Source organism: Chamaea fasciata, unplaced genomic scaffold, assembly GCF_029207755.1.
Source record: "Chamaea fasciata isolate MVZ Bird 193981 ecotype frontalis unplaced genomic scaffold, bChaFas1.0.hap1 SCAF_4, whole genome shotgun sequence".
Classification (NCBI taxonomy): domain Eukaryota; kingdom Metazoa; phylum Chordata; class Aves; order Passeriformes; family Sylviidae; genus Chamaea; species Chamaea fasciata.
In genome coordinates, this window is record NW_027094089.1 from 41,528,259 (window position 1) to 41,548,379 (window position 20,121).

The 20,121-nt window shown below is 37.2% G+C and overlaps 1 protein-coding gene across 3 annotated transcripts in view; it reads left to right on the forward strand.

The window, feature by feature from the left end:
- The first annotated feature begins 263 nt into the window (after positions 1-263).
- Positions 264-20,121, forward strand: part of LOC136288348 (uncharacterized) — a 67,563-nt gene continuing 47,705 nt past the window's right edge. The window contains exons 1-2 of one of the 3 annotated variants that reach the window (XR_010720507.1): positions 264-491; positions 5,191-5,553. Coding sequence is in view for 2 of the 3 variants with exons in the window: in XM_066181373.1 (XP_066037470.1) it covers positions 349-491; positions 944-1,406 (606 nt within the window). In the remaining variant the exon portion in view is untranslated. Of the gene's footprint in view, positions 492-943; positions 4,134-5,190; positions 5,554-20,121 lie in introns of those variants that run through there. The other 2 variants (XM_066181373.1, XM_066181374.1) reach the window with 2 other exon arrangements.

The window sequence follows — 20,121 nt, forward strand, 5'->3', positions numbered from 1 at the left end:
GCTACCTTAAACAGTTTATTAAACAATGAGTGTTTGCATTCTTCCCTGTGCCTTGTACCAATGAGAATGTATCTGGAAGTGTAAACTATATAGAGTGTATAAAACCTGTCATCTTACACAGAATAAGGGAGAAACGTAGCAGTGATCATATTGGTTGGACCTGCGTTTGCTCTGCCGACTTCCTTTTATTATTTCGGGGTTTCCCTACGACTTCGCCAGGCGCCCGAACAGGGACTCTAAGAAAAGCATTTAAGCGAATCCGGATTCCACGAAGATGTCGGAAACCCTTCTCTCGCGGGTTCGGGAGCGGCTCTGGCGCACGTTAAGCCTTCGCCGACAGCGCGGAGCATGTTAAGCCTTCGCCGAAGGCGGAGCATCTTTAAGCCTCCGTGTTCAGTCATCCGTGGCTGGACGGAGCGAGGGAGCCGGACCACGACGGAGGTGCCACCGTCGCGGGAGGAGGAGAGCCGCGGTGAAAAACATCAGATAAGGTAACATGGATGCGGAAGCGGAATTTAAGGCGGCCACGCGGTTTTTACTGAATCTCCTCTCAAAGAGAGGTGAAAAACTAAAAGAACGTAACTTAGAGCAGTTGGCTCTCTGGGCAAAGAGAAAAGGGAAATTACGTGAGCAATTTCTGATGGTCAGCGTCTCTAAATGGCGCGAAATCGGTACTTTGCTTTGGGACACAGTAATCACAGGCGGCAAGGACGGGAAGGTCGCGCGAGAACTGGGGGCGGTGTGGAGGAAGACTGTAAATACCTTGCAGGCTATGTCTGCTGAAAGACAAGCTGTCGCAGCTGCCCTTCAGGCTTTTGAAGGGGCGGAGGCTGAAAAAATTAGATCCACAGCCACCGCCGCAGCTGCACTCGACAATCGCGACTTGGTTGCGTTTTTCTAACTTGCGCCCGATGAAAGGTTCGTGTGCGCATGTCCGTTCCAGTCCCCAGGCTGTTGTGGATCATGTGACACAGGCGGCGGAAGTGTCCTCTCCGCTTGCCAGGCCAACTGCGCAGGAGCAGGACGGGACTCCGCGGTCCCCTTCGGGGGCCGTGGTGAATGACGTGAGCTCAGGCGGAGCCAGAGGCGGGACGGAGCGGAGCCGAGCGGCGGACCACCGAGGCGGAGCTGAGGGCGGAGACGGCGGCGATGCGGAACAGCCCGCTTACTCTCCGATCTCTCCTGTCTCTCGCCCGCGCGGGAGGAGCCAGCGGCGCGGGGAGAGCAGGCGCCGCCAGGGAAGACAGCGTGGCAGACAGAGCCGATCCCAACAAGCGCAGCCGCTGCAGCGACAGAGACAGCAACAGACCGCTCTGTCCCTTTGTCTCGAGAAAGGCAGTGACAGCGATTCAGAACAAAGAGTGCAGGTGAAATACATCATCAAAGTTCGAAACTTGCCGAAGTAGCACATCAACAAAATACTTTAGAGAGCCACGAAACATCACATCCCCAAGTGTGGAAGTCGGAGAAGCACAATTCCCTCCTTCCTTTGTCAAGTAACACCTGACAGCGACTCCAGAATATAAAATACAGCGGTCAGCTGTGAAAATATCTGAATTGGCTGACCCCAAATGCACTAATTTTACCCTCAGATTTTCACCTTGTATGCTGCTCAAAAACTGTTTGAACAACGACAATTTACAACCATTGCAAGACGGTGACGACTCAAACCCTCGACTCTGTACCCCCCACACGCCAGACGTTTCCTTGCAAAAGAAAAAGGGGGAGAGCCAGGACCGGCTGGGACAAGCGAAGTGAAGTGTCATGACATGTTTTATAAACTTAATGTTGTGCTGCCTGCAGGTTTTTGTTTCAGGTTTTTCAATTGTTTTAGGTTTGTTTTAGGTTTTGTTAAGAGGTTTTAAATTGTTCCAAGTTTTATCATGATATACTAACTCAATTTGTAACAGTTGAGTCGTAGTGTCTCAGACAGAAGAACCTTCGAAGGAAAACAACAGTGATGGAGCACTGAGAAGTGTCGCCTGTTTGTGTGACTGAAAGAAGACACAAGTTTTACATCAGAATTGTTATAAGTTATAAATTTTTTTGTAAGATTTTAAGTTTTACGATAATACATAAGATAAGTAAATTAAGTTTAAAATAATGAGTATTGTGAAGAGTTTAATTTTAAAATCTATTAAGGGGCATGGCTCTAGTATAAAGGCAGGGTCTTGGCCACACCTTGACTTTAACTGGAGGAGATGTTTTCATCAGCAAACCCAGGTGTTTTCTGCACAAAAAAGAAACTAGATACAAGTCGTTTTGACTTAGCAATTCGACCTTGTCAATGACAGCTGGACAGACTTTGGAGTAAACTTGGGAGCCTTGCTCGAGAAAGGATACCCACGTTTTCACTGAGAAAAAGTTTTTCAGCTGTTGCAGAATCTGGGACAATGAGACAGTATTTTAGTAACCAGTAGTCATTTAACTTGGCATGTGTTACTGTTGATTGTTGTAGGTTGTTATCAGAAACATTTTAAGTTATTGTATATAAGATTTTTCTTAACGGTTTTTAGTTTTAATAGATATGTATGTGAAAAACAGTAAGGTATGCCTCTATCCCAGTCTGGCTGATTCAAAAGAAAAAGGGGGATTTGTAGGAGATGAGCTGTACTTGAATCATCCAGACTGAGCAATATGCTAGGCCTCTAGGCTGTGGTACTGAGGCCTGTGAGGTTGTGGCGCAGATAGAAATTAGTGCCAAGAGTGTGTTGTATGTAGAAATTTTCACTTAAGGTGTTGCAAGGGTCAAAGGGTTTCATAGTAGTTAACAAGTATAGTAATTGATGTGGACATAGTAGCTACCTTAAACAGTTTATTAAACAATGAGTGTTTGCATTCTTCCCTGTGCCTTGTACCAATGAGAATGTATCTGGAAGTGTAAACTATATAGAGTGTATAAAACCTGTCATCTTACACAGAATAAGGGAGAAACGTAGCAGTGATCATATTGGTTGGACCTGCGTTTGCTCTGCCGACTTCCTTTTATTATTTCGGGGTTTCCCTACGACTTCGCATGGACATGGTTGGACCCTAATAAAGTGTTTCTATTTTCATTTTTATGCACCACTGCTTAAATTAAGGAGAAGCACAAATGCCAAAACAAATGTTTGGGCACGGTACATTTTAGCAGCAGCAAGATGAAAGGATTTAAGGTGACATTACCATTTGTGATGGTAATGTCAGAGACCAGTAAGAGAATTAAAAGTAACTGCTGCTCACTATATGTTTAGAAAGTGTGGTTCTGACCTGAGGACTCATAAGTTTTGTGAACTTGCTTGCTGCATTGTTCTTTCCTACCATCCTATGTAGGCAATGTTTAATGACTCTGATGATTCTGAGAGAACTTCTTTGAATGACCAGTGAAGAAAGTCGGGGCTGAACTGAAAAATTGGGAGTGGAGGAAAGATTGTTTCAGTCCAAGCTCTCGTGAATACATCTCCATCTCTCTTAAAGAAAAAAAGAGTAATTTAAGAATTCCTTCTTTATGAAAGTGGAATTTTAAATTATTCTGAACAAAACACAGTATTTCTAGTGAGAAAATTTAAAAAAATGCTAAACCAGGAAGAAAACTGTCATGGGTTTTGTAAAGACCATATTATTCTGTTCTATCCGGGTGAAGCAGAATTGCTTATCTTTGCCCAAATGGGTCAGTGTCACTTATCAGATGGTGGAGTGCTACTTATCTCTCTTCATTGTTCCACTACTTCCATGGGAATGTCTTCTGCTAACGGACCATTAAGAGCTCATCAATGACATTACACATTACACTGCACTGTTGTAAGCTGCTCCACACAGGGAGGAGATAAACCATCTTAACCTAGATAAAAAGGAGCCACAGTGCCACTAGGTATCCAGTTTTTCCACCGGATCCCTGGAGGAAGACTGGACCCATCTCACCATTACTGGACCCTTTCTCTTCAACGGGACCATTTCTACTCCAACAGAACCACATCTGCCACTCCAGGAGGGCTTACTTTGGACTGCTTCCAACACCCTGACCAACAGGGTGTCAGGTTGTATTTCTGACTCTGTCAGGGTTTTTCTAGGATTTCTTGTTTGTTTGTTTGCTTATTCTTCTGTACTACAACATCTGTATTTTTATATCCCTAGTAAAGAACTGCTATACCTATTCCCAAAATCTTTGCCTGACAGCCTTTTGATTGCAAATTTATGATAATTTGGAAAAGGGGGGGAGGGGCTTACATTTTAAGGGAGACTCCAACCCTCCCTGGCAGATACCTGTCTATCTAAACCAAGACAAAACCAAAGTAACAAGGAAAGGGGAATGACCAGGCAAGTTTTGACATTTGTCAGGAAAGTGTTCAAGGAGGAGGATTTAGCTATGGGTTTAAGGCAGCTTGGTGTACAGAAGACCTGTATTTACCCTACATCTCTGTCTACGCACACAGGAAGAGGACTGTAATCATCAGACTAGATGGTATTTAGGGCTGAATTACTCAATCTCTTTTATTAATATTGTTCTATTTTGGATACTATTCCATTTTTTATGTAGTACTTTAATATTAATTGGACCAGAGACTTGCAATCTTAATCTTAGCTCTTAGCTGACATTCCTGGTAAAGAGAGAGGCTTTTCTTTCTTGGAGTTTTGTGGGTTTTTTTGTAGTCCATCATATTTTGAAATAAAATTTGGTGTCTTAGAAAAGGAGAAGCAGTAGCAGGTAAAGTTACTTTCTCAATGTCACTGAAGCATGTTAATCCCAGTGAACAACTTGTTGGCATGCAAACACCTCCAAAGAGACTTGGCTTGATGCAGTTGATTTGATTCTAGAAGGTACTGAACAAAACTGAAAAGGTAACATGATTTGAGAGGTACCTAACAGGAAACCCAAGATCATGCATACTGTCAAAGGCAGTACACAAAATAAAGATTGAAAGTTGTATAAGGAGCATGTTAGTCTATCCTACCTTTTATTTCCACTCCCCACCCCCCGTGTTTTATTAGTTCTAGTGACAAATTTAAATTCTGATTATTTTTTTTTTTTAATTAGTAACTTGCTGTTATCTTGCCAGGGCAGAGAAACTTCTGCCTACGTTGAACCACAAAGGGTGCAAGTGTATGATTACTGTCACTAGGTCCTACACCATGCATTAAGTTACTTTCCATATCATTAGAACATCGCCTCTGGTTCCTGATCCTGGTTCTTGCTTCTGTCTTTCCTATTAGGAGGTCAGCTGTTACGAGTGCGTTCCTGTTCCATGCAGGAATGTTGAGTTTGAATTCAACACCAGCATCATTTATTTCTTCTCTTCAGCTGCAGAGATGAAGCAGTTCTCTTCCACGCCTAAAGAAGCCTCAAGCAAGGCAGCAAGGGAGAAATAGTACCAGTGTGGTTAGCCATTCGCCCATGTCCAAACATCAGGTTTCTCTCTTAATTTCTTTTATCTTAGCTGTATGTGGAGACTGTATCTTAATAAACATTCTCAAGTCTGCCAATAGATGGGGCTACGTAGTTCAGGTTTTCAATGGCATTTTCAGCTTTGCTTTTATTTTGTTTCCCAAGGCTAATAAAAATTATGATCATTTATACTCATTTCTATCAGAAATATTTCCTTCTGGCTAGTGAGTATTAATTCAAGGATTTATTTTGTCTGGCTTTTTTTTTTTTATGATAAGACATCCTGATAATATACTAAAATATATTTTTTGTATTTAATTTCCTTAACCAGATCTGTACCTTAGAATAAAATTGACTTCTGAAACCACCCACAATATTATTCTTTAATTTGGTATACTCCTCTCTTTTTTCTATTAACTCTATTTCTATTTTCTATTGTTTTCATTAATTCTTTCACAACCTGTCAATTTTAGCTAGATAAAATGTTGTCAAATGTAACTTGTAGTACCAAACCATATCACTTGCAGTAAGTAACTACAAATGGTGTTCCTCTCTTAAAGGGATAGAATGATGTAATTAAAGGTTGCACTGTTTCTGTGCAAGGTAATTTTTATTTTATCTTTGGACAGTTCACTTGCTATCTACTAATAGGAATTTATGTATCTGAAATTTTCAGTCTTGAAAGTTTGTATGCTGGAGAGTTCTCTGAGTTAAGAAGTTGCAAAATTAAAGTAACTACAAAATTCTTTTGGGGTCAGAATTTTCTTATAAATAATACTAAGTCCTGGTCAAGACCACTTAAACTTATTTTTAACAGTTCCCTATACTTCTGGGGTTTTGAAAAAAAGGCTTGAATATTTTCTTCTACACAGTTGTTAGTTTTCCTTTAGATTGTTGGAGCTCAATGTCTTTGATTTTACTAGTCTTTACAGGGATGAAATAACTGCTTTGAAAATAATTTATAGGAATTAAAAAGCATGAATTTAGGCACCTGCAGATATATGAGGTGCACCTATGTCCCTACTTCTCACAAAAACTCTTCGAAATAGAATTATAATTAAGACTACTCAACTGAATATAAAATTCCAAAATATGTGCTAAAGAAGTGTTACCCAATTGAGTAACAGAACAATACTAGCCAAGTTTTTAAATCAAATACTAGTTGCTGAAACACTTGCAAAGAAATTCAATTTGAGAAATAGTTTTGAAAATCAATTTATTTATGGACTTTGGTTGTAAAATGAATTTCCTGCAAATAATTTATTTCTATCTGTTTCTTTATTACCCACACCATACCACTAAAACCACTGTATTGGAGCCGGTACTACAAATGTCACCCCCTCCCCCCCCCAAAAAAAAAAAAAAAAAAAAAAAAAAAGCAAGCAAGCATTTAAGTAATTAATGTGCCAGGTTCACACAGTGGTATAAAAGGAAATAATTCATCTATCAAGGAAATATGTATAATGCCAGTAAATACAAGATATTAGATTCATCACATTTTCCTCAATGAGTTCTTAATCATATTTTCTACCCAAAGGGATTTTCCATTTTTTGCCCATGGTGTGAGATTAAGGCTTATTTTCTAGCAGATTCTCGGAGAGGGAGGGCAGAAGCTTTAGCATTAAAAAAAAGTAGAATTAAATCTTTGCTATTGTCACCTACTGCCATACTTTTTTTGTTTACCCTCACAAACACACTATAAGGAACTTTGTCCTTCCCAAGAAATTATAGTTGAAAATTGTTAAGATGTTGCACTTCAGAAATTATATTTTAATTTCTGTCTTTTAGTAAAGGCTCCTCAGAACTTTTTATACCCTTTTAGAAGTACTTTAGAAATTAATTAGAAAAACTTTCATAAATTCTGTCTCCTCTACTGGTAAGATTTCAACATACAAATAGTAATAATAAAATATAAATAATCAGATCAAGCTCCTCGAGGATAAACAGAAAATTTTCCCTGAAGATACTTATCCACTGACTAAATAAAGAAAGTAGAAATTTGAACTAAACACAGTACTGCTGAATCATGTTGATTTTTTTTTATGACAAAATAATTTGAAAATACACATTCAAGTCAGCAGAAAAGCTCTTGGAAGTGGTTTGGAGACATTTTTACACCTCAACTGTATGAAACTGCTTGTAGAAATTCCCTTTTGTACAATATGAACTAAAATAATCTTTGAAGTGTGAAAGTACTAGAAATGCATGTGGTAACACAAAGGCAGAAAGAGATTATATTTTATGTCTCCCTCTGTGACTTTTCATTTCAAAATTACCTTAGATATTTGCCAGAATATTCACTAAAGAAACACTCTAAGAAAAGAAATTCTGCCCCCAAATTCAAACTCTCAAATAGATAATCCACTTGGTGTTGGAAGAAACTCCTAAAAGAATTTACCACTATTCAAATTTTACACTGTAACTCCTTGGAAGGAAAGTAGGAGAATTTGAGCAACTTAAAAATTATATCAGGTTATGTAAAAACTGTAGAGAGTAATGATGAAGTCACTCTACTGAATGTGCAGTAACTACCATCTTCGTCTATATAAACAGCACTGGTGAACTTCAACTCTGAACAATTGCTGAAGCTTCTTGTCCAAATTAAAGCAAACAAGCAAACAACAAACAAAAAAAACCCCAAACCAAAAAAGATCCAAAACCCACAAAACCCCCCAAAAAACCACCAGAAAAAAGAAAAGTTGAAGGCTGTGCTCAAATCACTTATTTCATCTCACATTGCAAAATATTTGACATTATGTCAAAATCACCTTTGACCTGGCAGTAGCTGGTGTTTTCAGCATAACAGCTTCACCTCCTCACTGCTGTAAACATTATCCTTTGATCTGGCTGTGATGAAACTTCAAGGCTTTCCTCACCAAGAGAATTAGAACATATCTTGTTCTTGATACAGATAACCACTATGAATTACTAAAACAATATATCACCATAGTTATTTGCTGGGAGGCAGTACATCTAGATTGTTTCTCTGCTTTATCTGCAGTGTGTGAAGTGACTTGGAGGACAAATCTACTAAAATCAACATTCTTATCTCAAAAAAAATTAGAATCTCTCTGAGATGCTTTGAAGACTGATGCTTTCTTTTTAGCAGTTTAAAGACCTGAGAGACAGATTTTGAGGCAAAAGTGCTATGTACAAAGAAATATTTTTCTTTTTCAAAACTAACAAATCTTCAAAAAAAACCCCTAACATAAAAAATGTACAAATGGGATCTGCTTAATAGAATTTTACTTTCACAATTAATACCATGTTGGAAACAGTCATAATTGTGTAAAAAGCAAAGGCTCCTTAACCAAGGAGATCAGATTCTGGAAAGGAACAGGAATGTAATTCAGATCATTTCTGAATCATTTCATTTCCACTACGTGGACTAGAAAGAGTGGTGAGATACACCTTGACTCTAGTATGGAAAGTGTTTACTCTGAACAATTTAGGAAATATAGGAGCATATATAAAAAGCACTGTTCAAGGCTGGGAATAAATTAAAGTCCTTCGTGAAATTAGTAGCTTAAAACATCTTAAACAACTTTCATGACAGAGCTTGTAATTTCTATTACAAGTCAGCTATTTTGTATTTCTGACATAAAATTCATTTGGGAAGCTAAGTTTTGTTCATTCTATTAAAATGTTCAGGATTGTGTGAGGAATAAAGTTACACACTAGTTTAGTTTTATTAGTAAAACCAATGCTGAGTCGTCTGGGGCTTCTAAATATTAAAAAACTACAACCCAGAAAAAAATAATTTAAATTATTTACAAGAAGAGTGGTTATTCTTTCTCATATTTATGAACATTGTAGGTCTGTGTAACTTATCTCTATAATAGGTTATGTAATGCACAAGAGAAATTTTTACAACTGTTTCATGATGCAATGAAGCATTAAAAAGGATCTAGTGCATTAGATTTCCTGAAAGCTTCATGTACAGTTTGATATATTTTGTGAAAAATGTATTTAAAAAGTTGATTGGATTTATTTACACAACACCTTTCAAATAAAAGGCATACCCTATCATCCAGAGACTTCACTTAAATGGTGCATTGATACATTTTAGTCCGTTAGAAGCAGGATCAGTGAAGTTAATATGCTAAAAAAAATTGTAAAATAAGTGAAAATTACATCTAGTTTCTGTGCTTCATAAAGCTTATGCAATGATTCCTTCATTTTCATCTGGCTGCAGAACAGAGCAGCAACCTGTACCATCAAAGTCAAGCAAGCTAAATGGAGTGACAACTTCCCAAATCCTTTCCCAATGAATTGTAACTGAGTCTGCCAAATGGATATTTACAGGTTCATTTATCTTGCTTAAATCCTTTATCCTCACTTCAAATCTGGATTTGTGACATTTCCATCATTTGGAGACCTCAGGGACAAAGTATTTAAAGTACATTGGTACAAAAAGGTAAGTTGTTACTTTATTACAATCATCAGTACAATCACTTTTAAGATGTCCAAAAATAGTATTTTAAGTGTTCAATTTTGTTTTGTAAGAGTAATGAGCAAACCATTGTTATAAAGAAAAATTAGGATTCATATAGGTACAAGAAACAATTACCACAGATTGACATCCTAAATGTATACAGTAAGTATTATAATGTTCACATATAATTTTCATGCTGTAAAACTGTAATATTACTGTAATGCTTCTTAAAATTATATACCTCAAAAGGGATCACCTGTTCTTTTGCAGATGGGAAAGTTTTCTCTTTTTCCTAAGAGAATAATAAGAGATCGTAATAGTACAATCAAGATTGTACTGTTACTCAGGAGGTAATCCGAATTATCACAATATGAATATTACAATCCTTTATCCTTCAAAAGTGATTTCATCCATTCCTTTTGCCATAATCATCCATAGAAGAGCACCCTTCTGCTGTTTTTGTACTGTTATTTCTTTTCAAATCTCTACAACTATCTAAAATCCTGTGTGGATGCAAAACCTCATTACATTAGTTACTTCAATAATTCCTGGATATACTCCACTTATGTACCTCAGTCATGTTTTGAAGCCCTTAATCATGTTTTGGCCTTAACACAAGTTGGAATTTTTTTGTAATTAAATTAATTTTTTTGCCCATGTGTGTTTTCATTGAAGAGACTCCTTTAGTGCTTCCTGGTGTGTGACAAGCCAGAAAATATATCCCAGGCCATAAGACAAAAATATTTAGTAAGTAAAGTAAGTTGTCTATTTTGGCAAGGAATAGAAGGAATTCAACTTTTTAAACTTAGCCTTTCAAGGCATTTCATTTTCAGTATTTTTGAGCTTTTATTTGGTTGAAGTCAGAATAATAAGATTTTGGAAAAAGAAAGAAAAATAATTTTAGTCAATCAGATATTGATAATAAACACAGATGACTATAAAATTATCTTTTAGTTACTTGAAGAAAAAATGTGATGTGAAAACTCATTTTCCCAAAGGGACTTTTTCATTATGCATTTCATTGCCTGAAGGGAGGCAAAGTTGAAAGCTGACTCAGTGTCTCCAAATAGCATCAAAAGTCCAGTTAATATCTAATAACTGTCATGATTTTAAGATTAGAAACAGGTAATCCAAAATAATATGCATATATGACTTCAAAATTTGCAAGGAAGTCTTTGTAATTAATTGTGAATAGAATGGTAACATATGGACTACTGAACATCTACCCCAACATCTCTGAACTGTTTAACACGCAGGGAGGATTACCTTATCAGAACCCTGAAGAATTAGAAGATTCAACTGGCTGATTTCTGGGTGAATTTTCTAGAGAGAAGAGAGAGAGCAGATAAATGCATAAAACACCCAAACTACATCGCTATAATAGGAATACAGCTTCTATTATAGGAGAAAAATGTGTCATGTAAAGACTGATAAAAAGGCGAACACTGTAAGTTAGTTTGGAAATCTTAAAAAATACTGCAATACTACTTTCTTCATAAATAGAATTTATTTCAAGAATTTTACTACTAGATATTTACTTCCTGTGAGAGTGAAAACTACCTAATGAATGTGTTCATACATATTATGTACCTAAGATTTTGACTACAGATATAGTGGATGAATGAGTAGAACACTGATATGCAATGGGGTGACAAACTATCATTTTTAATTTCAGCCATGTTGGTATATGCCCTTTTATTTTATTTCTAGAAGCAAAGTATCCTACCACTATCAACTTGGTCCCTTTCTCCAGTTTTTTCACACGGGGTTAAGTATCACTAAAAGCCAGCATGGAAGCTGTGTCCCTGTCAAGGATGATGTCTGCGTGTTTTCTTCAAAGTTTGCCGATCACTGTTAATACTGCACATCAGTTTTAGTTCAGATGACCATTTGGTCTTCATTTAAAGAAAATTTTTTCTAGCTGGCTGTTAGTGCTGTGCCACTAGTTAGGACATTTACAGTCAGACACACACACATGGCACACACCTCTGAATCTTACCTTCTAAATTATACTGATCAATACCAGACCTGGTTTCCTGGTAAATGATCATTGCTGTCATTGTCCATGATCAGCTCTGCTCTTCTGCATGTTTTATAATTTCATTTTCTATTTCAGCTTCCTTTTTGTGAACATATTGCTGTCAGTTGCTGAATTTCCTAAATGTTGTGGAAATACATTCCTCTGTGGGACAGAAACATGCTAGCAGCCTAAGCTGCACCACAAAAGATGAGAACTAAGTAAGGTACATAGGTTTGACATGTTTTACTTTCTGTATTTTCTCTCAGGTCTAAAACATTTCAAAACAAAATTTCCGTAATTATATAATTAGGAAGTCAGGCACTGGCACCGGTTGTCAGAAGAAATGTGCTAGTCATATCTGTAGACTCTAAATATAGACATGGCTTTCCTATCGCTGTTGTATATTCCCTTCTACTTGAGTGACCATATTCAGTTGCTCCAGGCTCTTCCCAGCTCTCTTGTGAATCCAATGTTCAGTGTGTTGGATAAGGGTTTGAAGAGTGCTTCCTCCAGGAGGGAGAGGAAAATTACATTAAAAAATCCAATACAGAAAATGAGAAGGACAACACTAAGGAACAGAAATAAGACAGAAATTAGTCTCAAAACAAAGTACTGGTATGTCTGGTATTATCATGAAGGAATGGAAACAAATCTCATTGAAATTCAGACTAAATTGACACAAAGAACTTTCACTATTCCTGCTGGTTTACATTCTGCCATTTCTATAAAATATCATTATTCAGTCCCTCAGTTTCTAAAAATGTTCTGGTTCATGCAGTAGAGAGAAAAACCTACTGCAGCCAGCCAAACTGGTAACTGGGAGAGGATGGGCACAATACGCCTTGTCACTATTCCATTTCAGATATGGGCCAACAGCAAATATCTAAGGAAATTTAACAGCAAGTTAAAGCTTTCCTTCCTGATATTCAGTGAGAACAGTCAGGTTTGTATATTTGACAGTCTGTTGTCTCAATCAGATATTAGTGACAATACTGGAATCAAATTACTCATTGTAACTGCTCCAAAAACATTGTCAAGTTGTTTTGAATCAATTCCTCATTTCCACTGGAAATAATGTGCAAAACCTCCAGTCCCCAGACCAACATTTCTTCTTGTATGGCTTCTGCTGTTCATAAGACTGCAGGTCTTTGATTAGTTTCCAGAAAACAAAAATTAACAATCTCACAATCTTCATGGCTAGTGGATTTACTACAGTGCAAGCAGCCTGGAAGCTAGCAAGTAATTCCCTGATGGAAAACAATAATTAGGGGGTGTTCCCCAGCAAAATTTCTGCTGAATTCCAAGCTCCAAGATATTCTAAAAGCTTATAAATCTGAAGGTCTGCAAAACTGTCATATGAACCAATATAAACTGTATCCAGATGAATTTCCCAAAATTAGCAGAATTCTCCTATTCATTGCTGTTCCCAAGGACCAAGTTTGAGAGTCACTCTCTAGTTAAGAAAGATTGATGATACAACTTACTGTATCATTATCCAGTCTTGAAAAACAGAATTCCAAAATCTACTATTAAGAAAAATATGAAAATCTTTATTAATTTGAAGATCTTGGAATTAAAGTTTTCCATCAATTTCTTGACTATATGTATATATGGATAAAACATTTCAGCTTTATGTCTTAATTGAGACCTATCAAGATAATTGAGTTCCACTTGGACTATAGATAAAATGGTATCTTGAACTTCTGTGTCTTCAAATAAACTATTTGAAATTTTAGTTCACATATGGGAACAAATCTATTGCCTCATTTAATAGTTAATATTTTTTCATTTTTCTTCCTTCTTTCTCCAAACCCACTTCCTGTAAATCATTTTTATCCGATTTCTCACACATAAAGACTTTTAAAAATATAGGTGATACTCATCTTCTTTTTTTCTCTTTCTGAGACTATACAGAGGATATGGTATTTATTAGATAAAAGAAAGAGTGAAATTATCAAAAATCTGAAGTGTAAATTTGGAGATACATTTAAGGTTTGAATTCTAAGGAAAAAAAAATAAAGGGTTCACTGACAAAAAGTTCACTGACTACAGTTCACTGACAAAAAGACAGTGAGAATGTGGTCATGTGGTATTGTTTGCCCCAAAGTTGTTAGTCTATGAGTTTGGAGCTTCATTAGATTCCTTGTGCTAACTTTAGTGTTAACTGTGCCCTTCATGATGAGATTGTCTGAAAACTGACAAAGGGCAAAATCATCATTATGTGACTTCTTAATGAGAGAAAAGGCTTACATCTTAGCTTTTTTACCTTTTTCTTTCACAGGCAGCATGAATCCATCATGTACTATATCTGTCACTTGAAAGAATATCTATGAACTGCATAATTAGAAGTGGGAGAAAATATTTCTTCACCTACCTGACTGAATTTAAAACTTATCTATTTAAAATGACAGCATATTTTTTCCAAAATTTAGGTCTGTTAAATTTATTTAGTTAGTATTCAGATAACAAGGACATGCTATTGTCTTTTCAGAAAATACGTGGATGAAATAGAGACCACCATGTGTCCAGGTGGCCAAGAACACCAGTGGCATCTTGGCTTGTATCAGCAATAGTGTGGCCAGCAGGACCAGCCCAGTGACCGTCCCCCTGTACTGGGCACTGCTGTGGCAGTGCCTCAAACACAATGTCCAATTTTGGCCCATTCACATGGGCCAGGGGGTGAACTGAGGGTCTGAGGGAGCTGGGGATGTTTAGCCTGCAGAGAAAGAGCCTAAGGGAAGACCTTGTTACTCTCCACCACTAGACTAAAGGAGAGTGTAGCTGAGTAGGAGCAGGGCTTTTCTTCCAAGTGACAGGATGACAGCCTCAAGTTGTGCCAGGGGAGGCTTAGATCGGATGTGAAATAAAAATTTCTTCACTGAAAAGGTTGTTAAGCATTGAAACAGGCTGCTCAGGGAACTGTGGACTCAGCATCCCTGGAAGGGTTGTGTGTGCAAATAGTGCGTAAATGGAACACAGTTTAGTGGTGGACCTGACAGTGCTGCATTAAATTTTGATGATCTTAGAGGTCTTTTCCAATCTCCATGATTTTATGATTCTATTAAGTGTTTTTGTTTTCTCATTTTATACATGTCAGGCTGAGCCTAAATCTTCCTTTCACTCTGTGAGTTCCCTGAAACTGATGAAAGTAACTTTGAAAGAGAATGAAAGGAACTTGGAAAGCTCCTAATCAAAGGTGGTACCACGAATTTTTGTACTATAAAGTGAACAGTCAATGGATGTTTGGCATCTCTAAAGACCTAAAACTGAAAAGGGAAATCCATAAAACAAAACAGTTAAAAAAAAGGTAAGAGAAGCATCGTTATTTGGGCTTGTTCTGCTGTTATATTTAGGAATTCAGATACTACTTATACCTGTTGTTACCATAAAATTTACTAAAAGACCACAGTGAGTCTGAAGAAAATCATCTGGTTTATAATTTAATACAGCACTCTTCAGATTAGTAGGACAGACAAGTGAAAGAAGCTGGAAAGAGGTATTAATGGTATACGTCTTGCCACATATGCAGCATGTAAAAAAATTGGTGGAGTTAAAGATGCAATTTCATAATTACAGCTGATACAAATAAAATTTAGAAAAACTTATATACATTATGAAAATGTTTTGAGAATTCTAGTCTTAATACAGTTAATATGGGTCTCTGCTACTGTTTCTGAAGTAGAGGAAGAAGTATGTACAACATGCTTTACACCATTTATTGCACCTGTAGGGAAACAACACTGATCGAAACAATATTAATGAATAATTAATGAATGAGTGATACAGGACGCAATTACAGCAAGTATCTGAACTTTGTGTTCAGACTAAACTTCATGATAATAAATTAGTGGTAATCAAAGTATTCAGACTACAAAATATCTTGAAGTACAAAGTAGTTACTTTAAAGAATTGTTGTGTTTCCTGTTGTTTCCTTCACAGTTTCCAAATTTCTGCTAAAGTCTTGCCGCTACCGCTGGCATTCTCCTCCTCTTCCTATCAAAAACTTTTGTCTGAGCTCCTTTCTTTACAACTGTCCCCTCTGTTATGCTGGGGTTATGCCGTAAAAGTATTATAAAGCCACAAATGTTAGGTCAGCTTTCTATCATGCCTTTTTTAACAGCGCAGGCTATTTTGCTACACTGACATAGAGGAGAAGAAGATTTCAAACCCAGTAATGATTTTGTAGCTACAAGTTGTTAAGACTCACAGCTGAAGACTTGCACTGTGTTTACATGTCTGCATCACTGTAAGTGTTGAGAAAACAATAAAAAAGGAGTGTCATCACAATAAGGCGGAAATCACTGTCGTAGCAGTGACCTGTGAGAGGTACCAGGCACCCTGCCCCCTCCTTTGCCACCTACCCCCCTCAGCAGACAGGTGGGGGCCATGAGCTGCCTGTGGCCTGGTGCCTCAGGGGCAGCAGCTGGTGGTGCTGCAGAGGGGCAGGCTGGTGTGAGGAGCAGAGCAGGGAGAAGAAGATCGAGGCAAAATGCAAGCCACAAAGGTAAGAAATAGCAGGAAATTTTAATGGAGGGGAATTGTAGTGAGGACCCTCCACTTGGAATTAAATAGATAAGTAAGCTATCCTGTTTTAAATGAGGGCAAGCACTGGATATGAAAGCTGCAGGGCTTCAGTTCTCCTTTTTTTTCAGTAACTGAAAATCTCCCAGGAACTTTACAAGATCTGCTGTGTCAAGCTCGCATGAGACATTCTGTAGATGTTAACATTGTGCTTTGGTGTTACTTAGTTGGGAACACATCGGTATACTCTGAAATACCATAAGAGAAGCTATTAGCATAGTAGCAGCATATGTCTTCTCTGTAATATAAAGGCAATTTTTTGGCTTTGGAGAATAGGGGCTCTAGGTCTAAGGATCTTTGGAGAACACTTGAACACCCACTCTGAGTTAAAGAGTAGGACAGCAATTAGCAACAGCTGTACAAGAAATAGGTTTACATTGAACTGTAAAAAAATAAACACCTCTCATGTAAAGAGTATTGAACATGCTCACTCTACTAGAGTATGTAATATACATCCACAGGGAAAAGTATTTTTAATATACTTCCATGCAGAATTTTTCTCAGAACAACAGAAAATTTCTAATCCACATGACCTAGAGTTTGAACTTGAAAACTTTCAAACTCAGCAGTACCGATTCTAGGGTTTACATATTTTGTTCCAAAGTCGTAACACCTACACCTTTCCAAGCTTGGAATGAGCTGAATGATAGCTGCATGAATTTTGACCTCTAAACTTATGAGAATAATTTCACTGTAAATCTACTTATCTTTGACCATCTACTGTAGACTAGGTCCTTGATTAAGAATTTCTGGAAGACATTTCGCCTCTGCAGTTCTAAGCATGGATCTCCTCCCCAAGTCCATTACTTCTGTTGTAACAAGTAACCAGGAAGCAGGGCCTCAGTTGCTCATTTTAAGTGTGGGTACAGAAGGATGTAGTGGTAGGTATAATGAATCAGCTTGGTTAGCTCCTGGTTAAAGCCGTGCTATGGGCTTATCATTTGTCTTAAAGTGTCCTAGAAACTGCACTGTAGGTTCAGGTTGAATGAAGGCAAGTTACAAGGCTCTGTATTATGCCATGAAATAGAAATTGTCAGTGATTTAAAACGTGTCTTGAGATGATACTCTATTAATATGGACATTTGGGAAGGGCACAGAGTTTATTCTGTCTACCAGTTAATCTCAGGGTTATGTTCTAATTTAAACTCTCATTATACTAATTGCAGAAGCAAACAAGCTTAGAAATAGTTTAGGGAGCAGATAATTCAGAATTCCCTTGCTACCAGTTAAGTGGCCAAACTACTGATCTGCTTCTGTATGTTCTTGCTGCACCTCTCTCTGGTCCTAAGCATCTTGAGTAATTTATTGTATAATGGCTTCTCCCCCTTCTGCTTTTGTCTTCTTTGTGATGAAGAGAAATTAAGACAGAATTATTTTTTTCTGATGACAGATATATCTTTATTATTTGCATTTGTTTTCACCAGCTACTTACTTCTATGTATAATGTACGTTATTCTGTCAAAATACATTTGACATAATTCAAGTTATATGCTCTCTTGACTGATATCCATTTAGGGCATTAATAAGAAACAGAACACTGTAAAGATACAGGTGGGATAGAAAAACATTATAGATTTTTATGCTGAGTTCCTTATTGCAGTTTAAATACTATTTCACAAAACCAGGGAACCTGGCTTTGATAACATATTGTTTGGAGGGATTAAAGGAGGAAATGTAGAACAGACTACAGAGAAACAGCAAGGGCATGTAAAATCTTTTCTGCCACTTGCTCCGTGTTGTTTTATGCTTCATATTTCATGGTGGAAGGCTGCACTTGTCCTTCCACTACTGTATTTCTCTTATGTTTTTCCTCTTCTTTTACTCCATGCAAATCACACAGGAAGGGAAGAGGGTGTGTGTATTTGGATGTCAGTTCACAAAAAAACACCCCAATATGTAAGATTAGCATATCTGGGAGAAACCTTCCCTGAGCAGACTGTTTTACATCTCATCATTTCCACAGTACTGCCATTCACTGTCATATTTGCTGTCATTTTCATGATCAGCTGTGACTTGAAATTGATGTGAGACGTAATGGGCAATGATATTGATTTCTCCATTGCATTTGTTTGTGTGGGTATGCATCTGGGGTTCATAATTTTTCTCCCTGGACAGAATTTTTTACATAGAGAAGACAGAGCTAAACATTATTTTGAACTTTATTCAGAATCTTGTAATTAATGAACAAACTCATTCTGATATGAAGTCCTTGGTAAAATAGGGTAAAAATTATTAAAAATTATTTTATTTTTTTAGAATTTTGTGATATAGGTGTTTAAGAAATTATTGGATGCTAAGATCAGGGCACCATGAATATCCTATCTTTAATCCTTTTAGAACATCAAATAGATTTTCTTGGGCAGTCTTAAAACCAAATTCTTAGTGTTTGACTTAACACTGTTTTAAAGTACATTTTACATATATTTTTAATGTGTTCATTTTTAATAAAAGCAAAAACTGAGGGGACTGCTGTTGTCTCATTTTTAATATTTTTACCTTATTTGTTTGAGATGTTCTAGCTTAAGATGAGGGTGCTCTAAAATTGAAATCGAACTTATAAGCAAGATCATGTGGAAGATGATGTCATAGTTTTACTTTCAGTAAGACATCAGTGCTTTCAGAAGCAGACTTGAGTGCAGTAGAGCACCTCAACTAGTGCCTTTAAACCTTTAGTATTACTACAGCAGTGGGGAATTGGGAAGAGCAATTTTTCTCTTTTTTTTTTTGTGTGTTCTTCATACCCTGAAATAGCACCTTCTATGTGAAGGATGCATGCATTGAACACAAGAAGTAAGATGATGCAGTGATGTTAAATTACAGGTTTGCTTACAAGTTGATCTAAAAATTTGATTAAGAGAGTATTCTTGTGCTGTGAATTTTAACTTCCCAAATTAAAAACACATTTCAAAAGATTAATCCTACCTATTAAAAAGAATGAATTGTTACAGAACTTCCTTTCTCCTAATCTAAGGTGTCTGGCCATTTTCAGGATCTTATTTCAGTGAAATGTGGGCTTTGGGTGGACTGTACGACTCCTTTTGTGGTCCCACATGTGATGCAATCTCCTGAATAACAGTCTTGCTCAGGGTACAGGTTCATGTGACTTCTAATGTGTCTGCCCCTAGAGAGAGCTGCACATTCCCAGTGCTTGCTTTATGGAGCCTCTTGTGCTCAACCAGATGTTTAAAGTGGCTAAACAGGTATTGGGTGAGTCAGTATTTTAGGCAGGGTTTGTTTAGACAGGGTTAATTTTCTTCTAGTTTAGCTCCTTATCTAACATCCATGCAGGTTCAGATGAGCATGACAATGGCAGAAAGAAGGTGGAGAAGGCTTGTTCAAAGGGTCAGACAGGATTTGGATAACCCCAAGGAGGGGATGGAACAGAGTGCCTGTCATTGGATTGCTTTCTGTGTGAAACTATTTAGACTTGAATTCTACCACAAAAACTGTCCAGGTGTTGTACTAGACTGCAGATAGGAGGTCTGAGCTCAAACCTCTTTTCTTCCTGAGGATGGAAGAAGAAATTGAGAAGTCATCAATACTGTGCTATTGTGGTTCAAGCTACATGTGAGGAGTCAATTTCGTCTTCAAAAACCTGAGGTATTCCAATTTTTTTTCTGAGTGAAATATGTAAGTATCAGATCACTGATGTGTTTTTTGAATTTTCTAAAACTGAGAAGAAAGAAAATAGATTTAAAAAAATAATTTTCAAAGAATAATCTG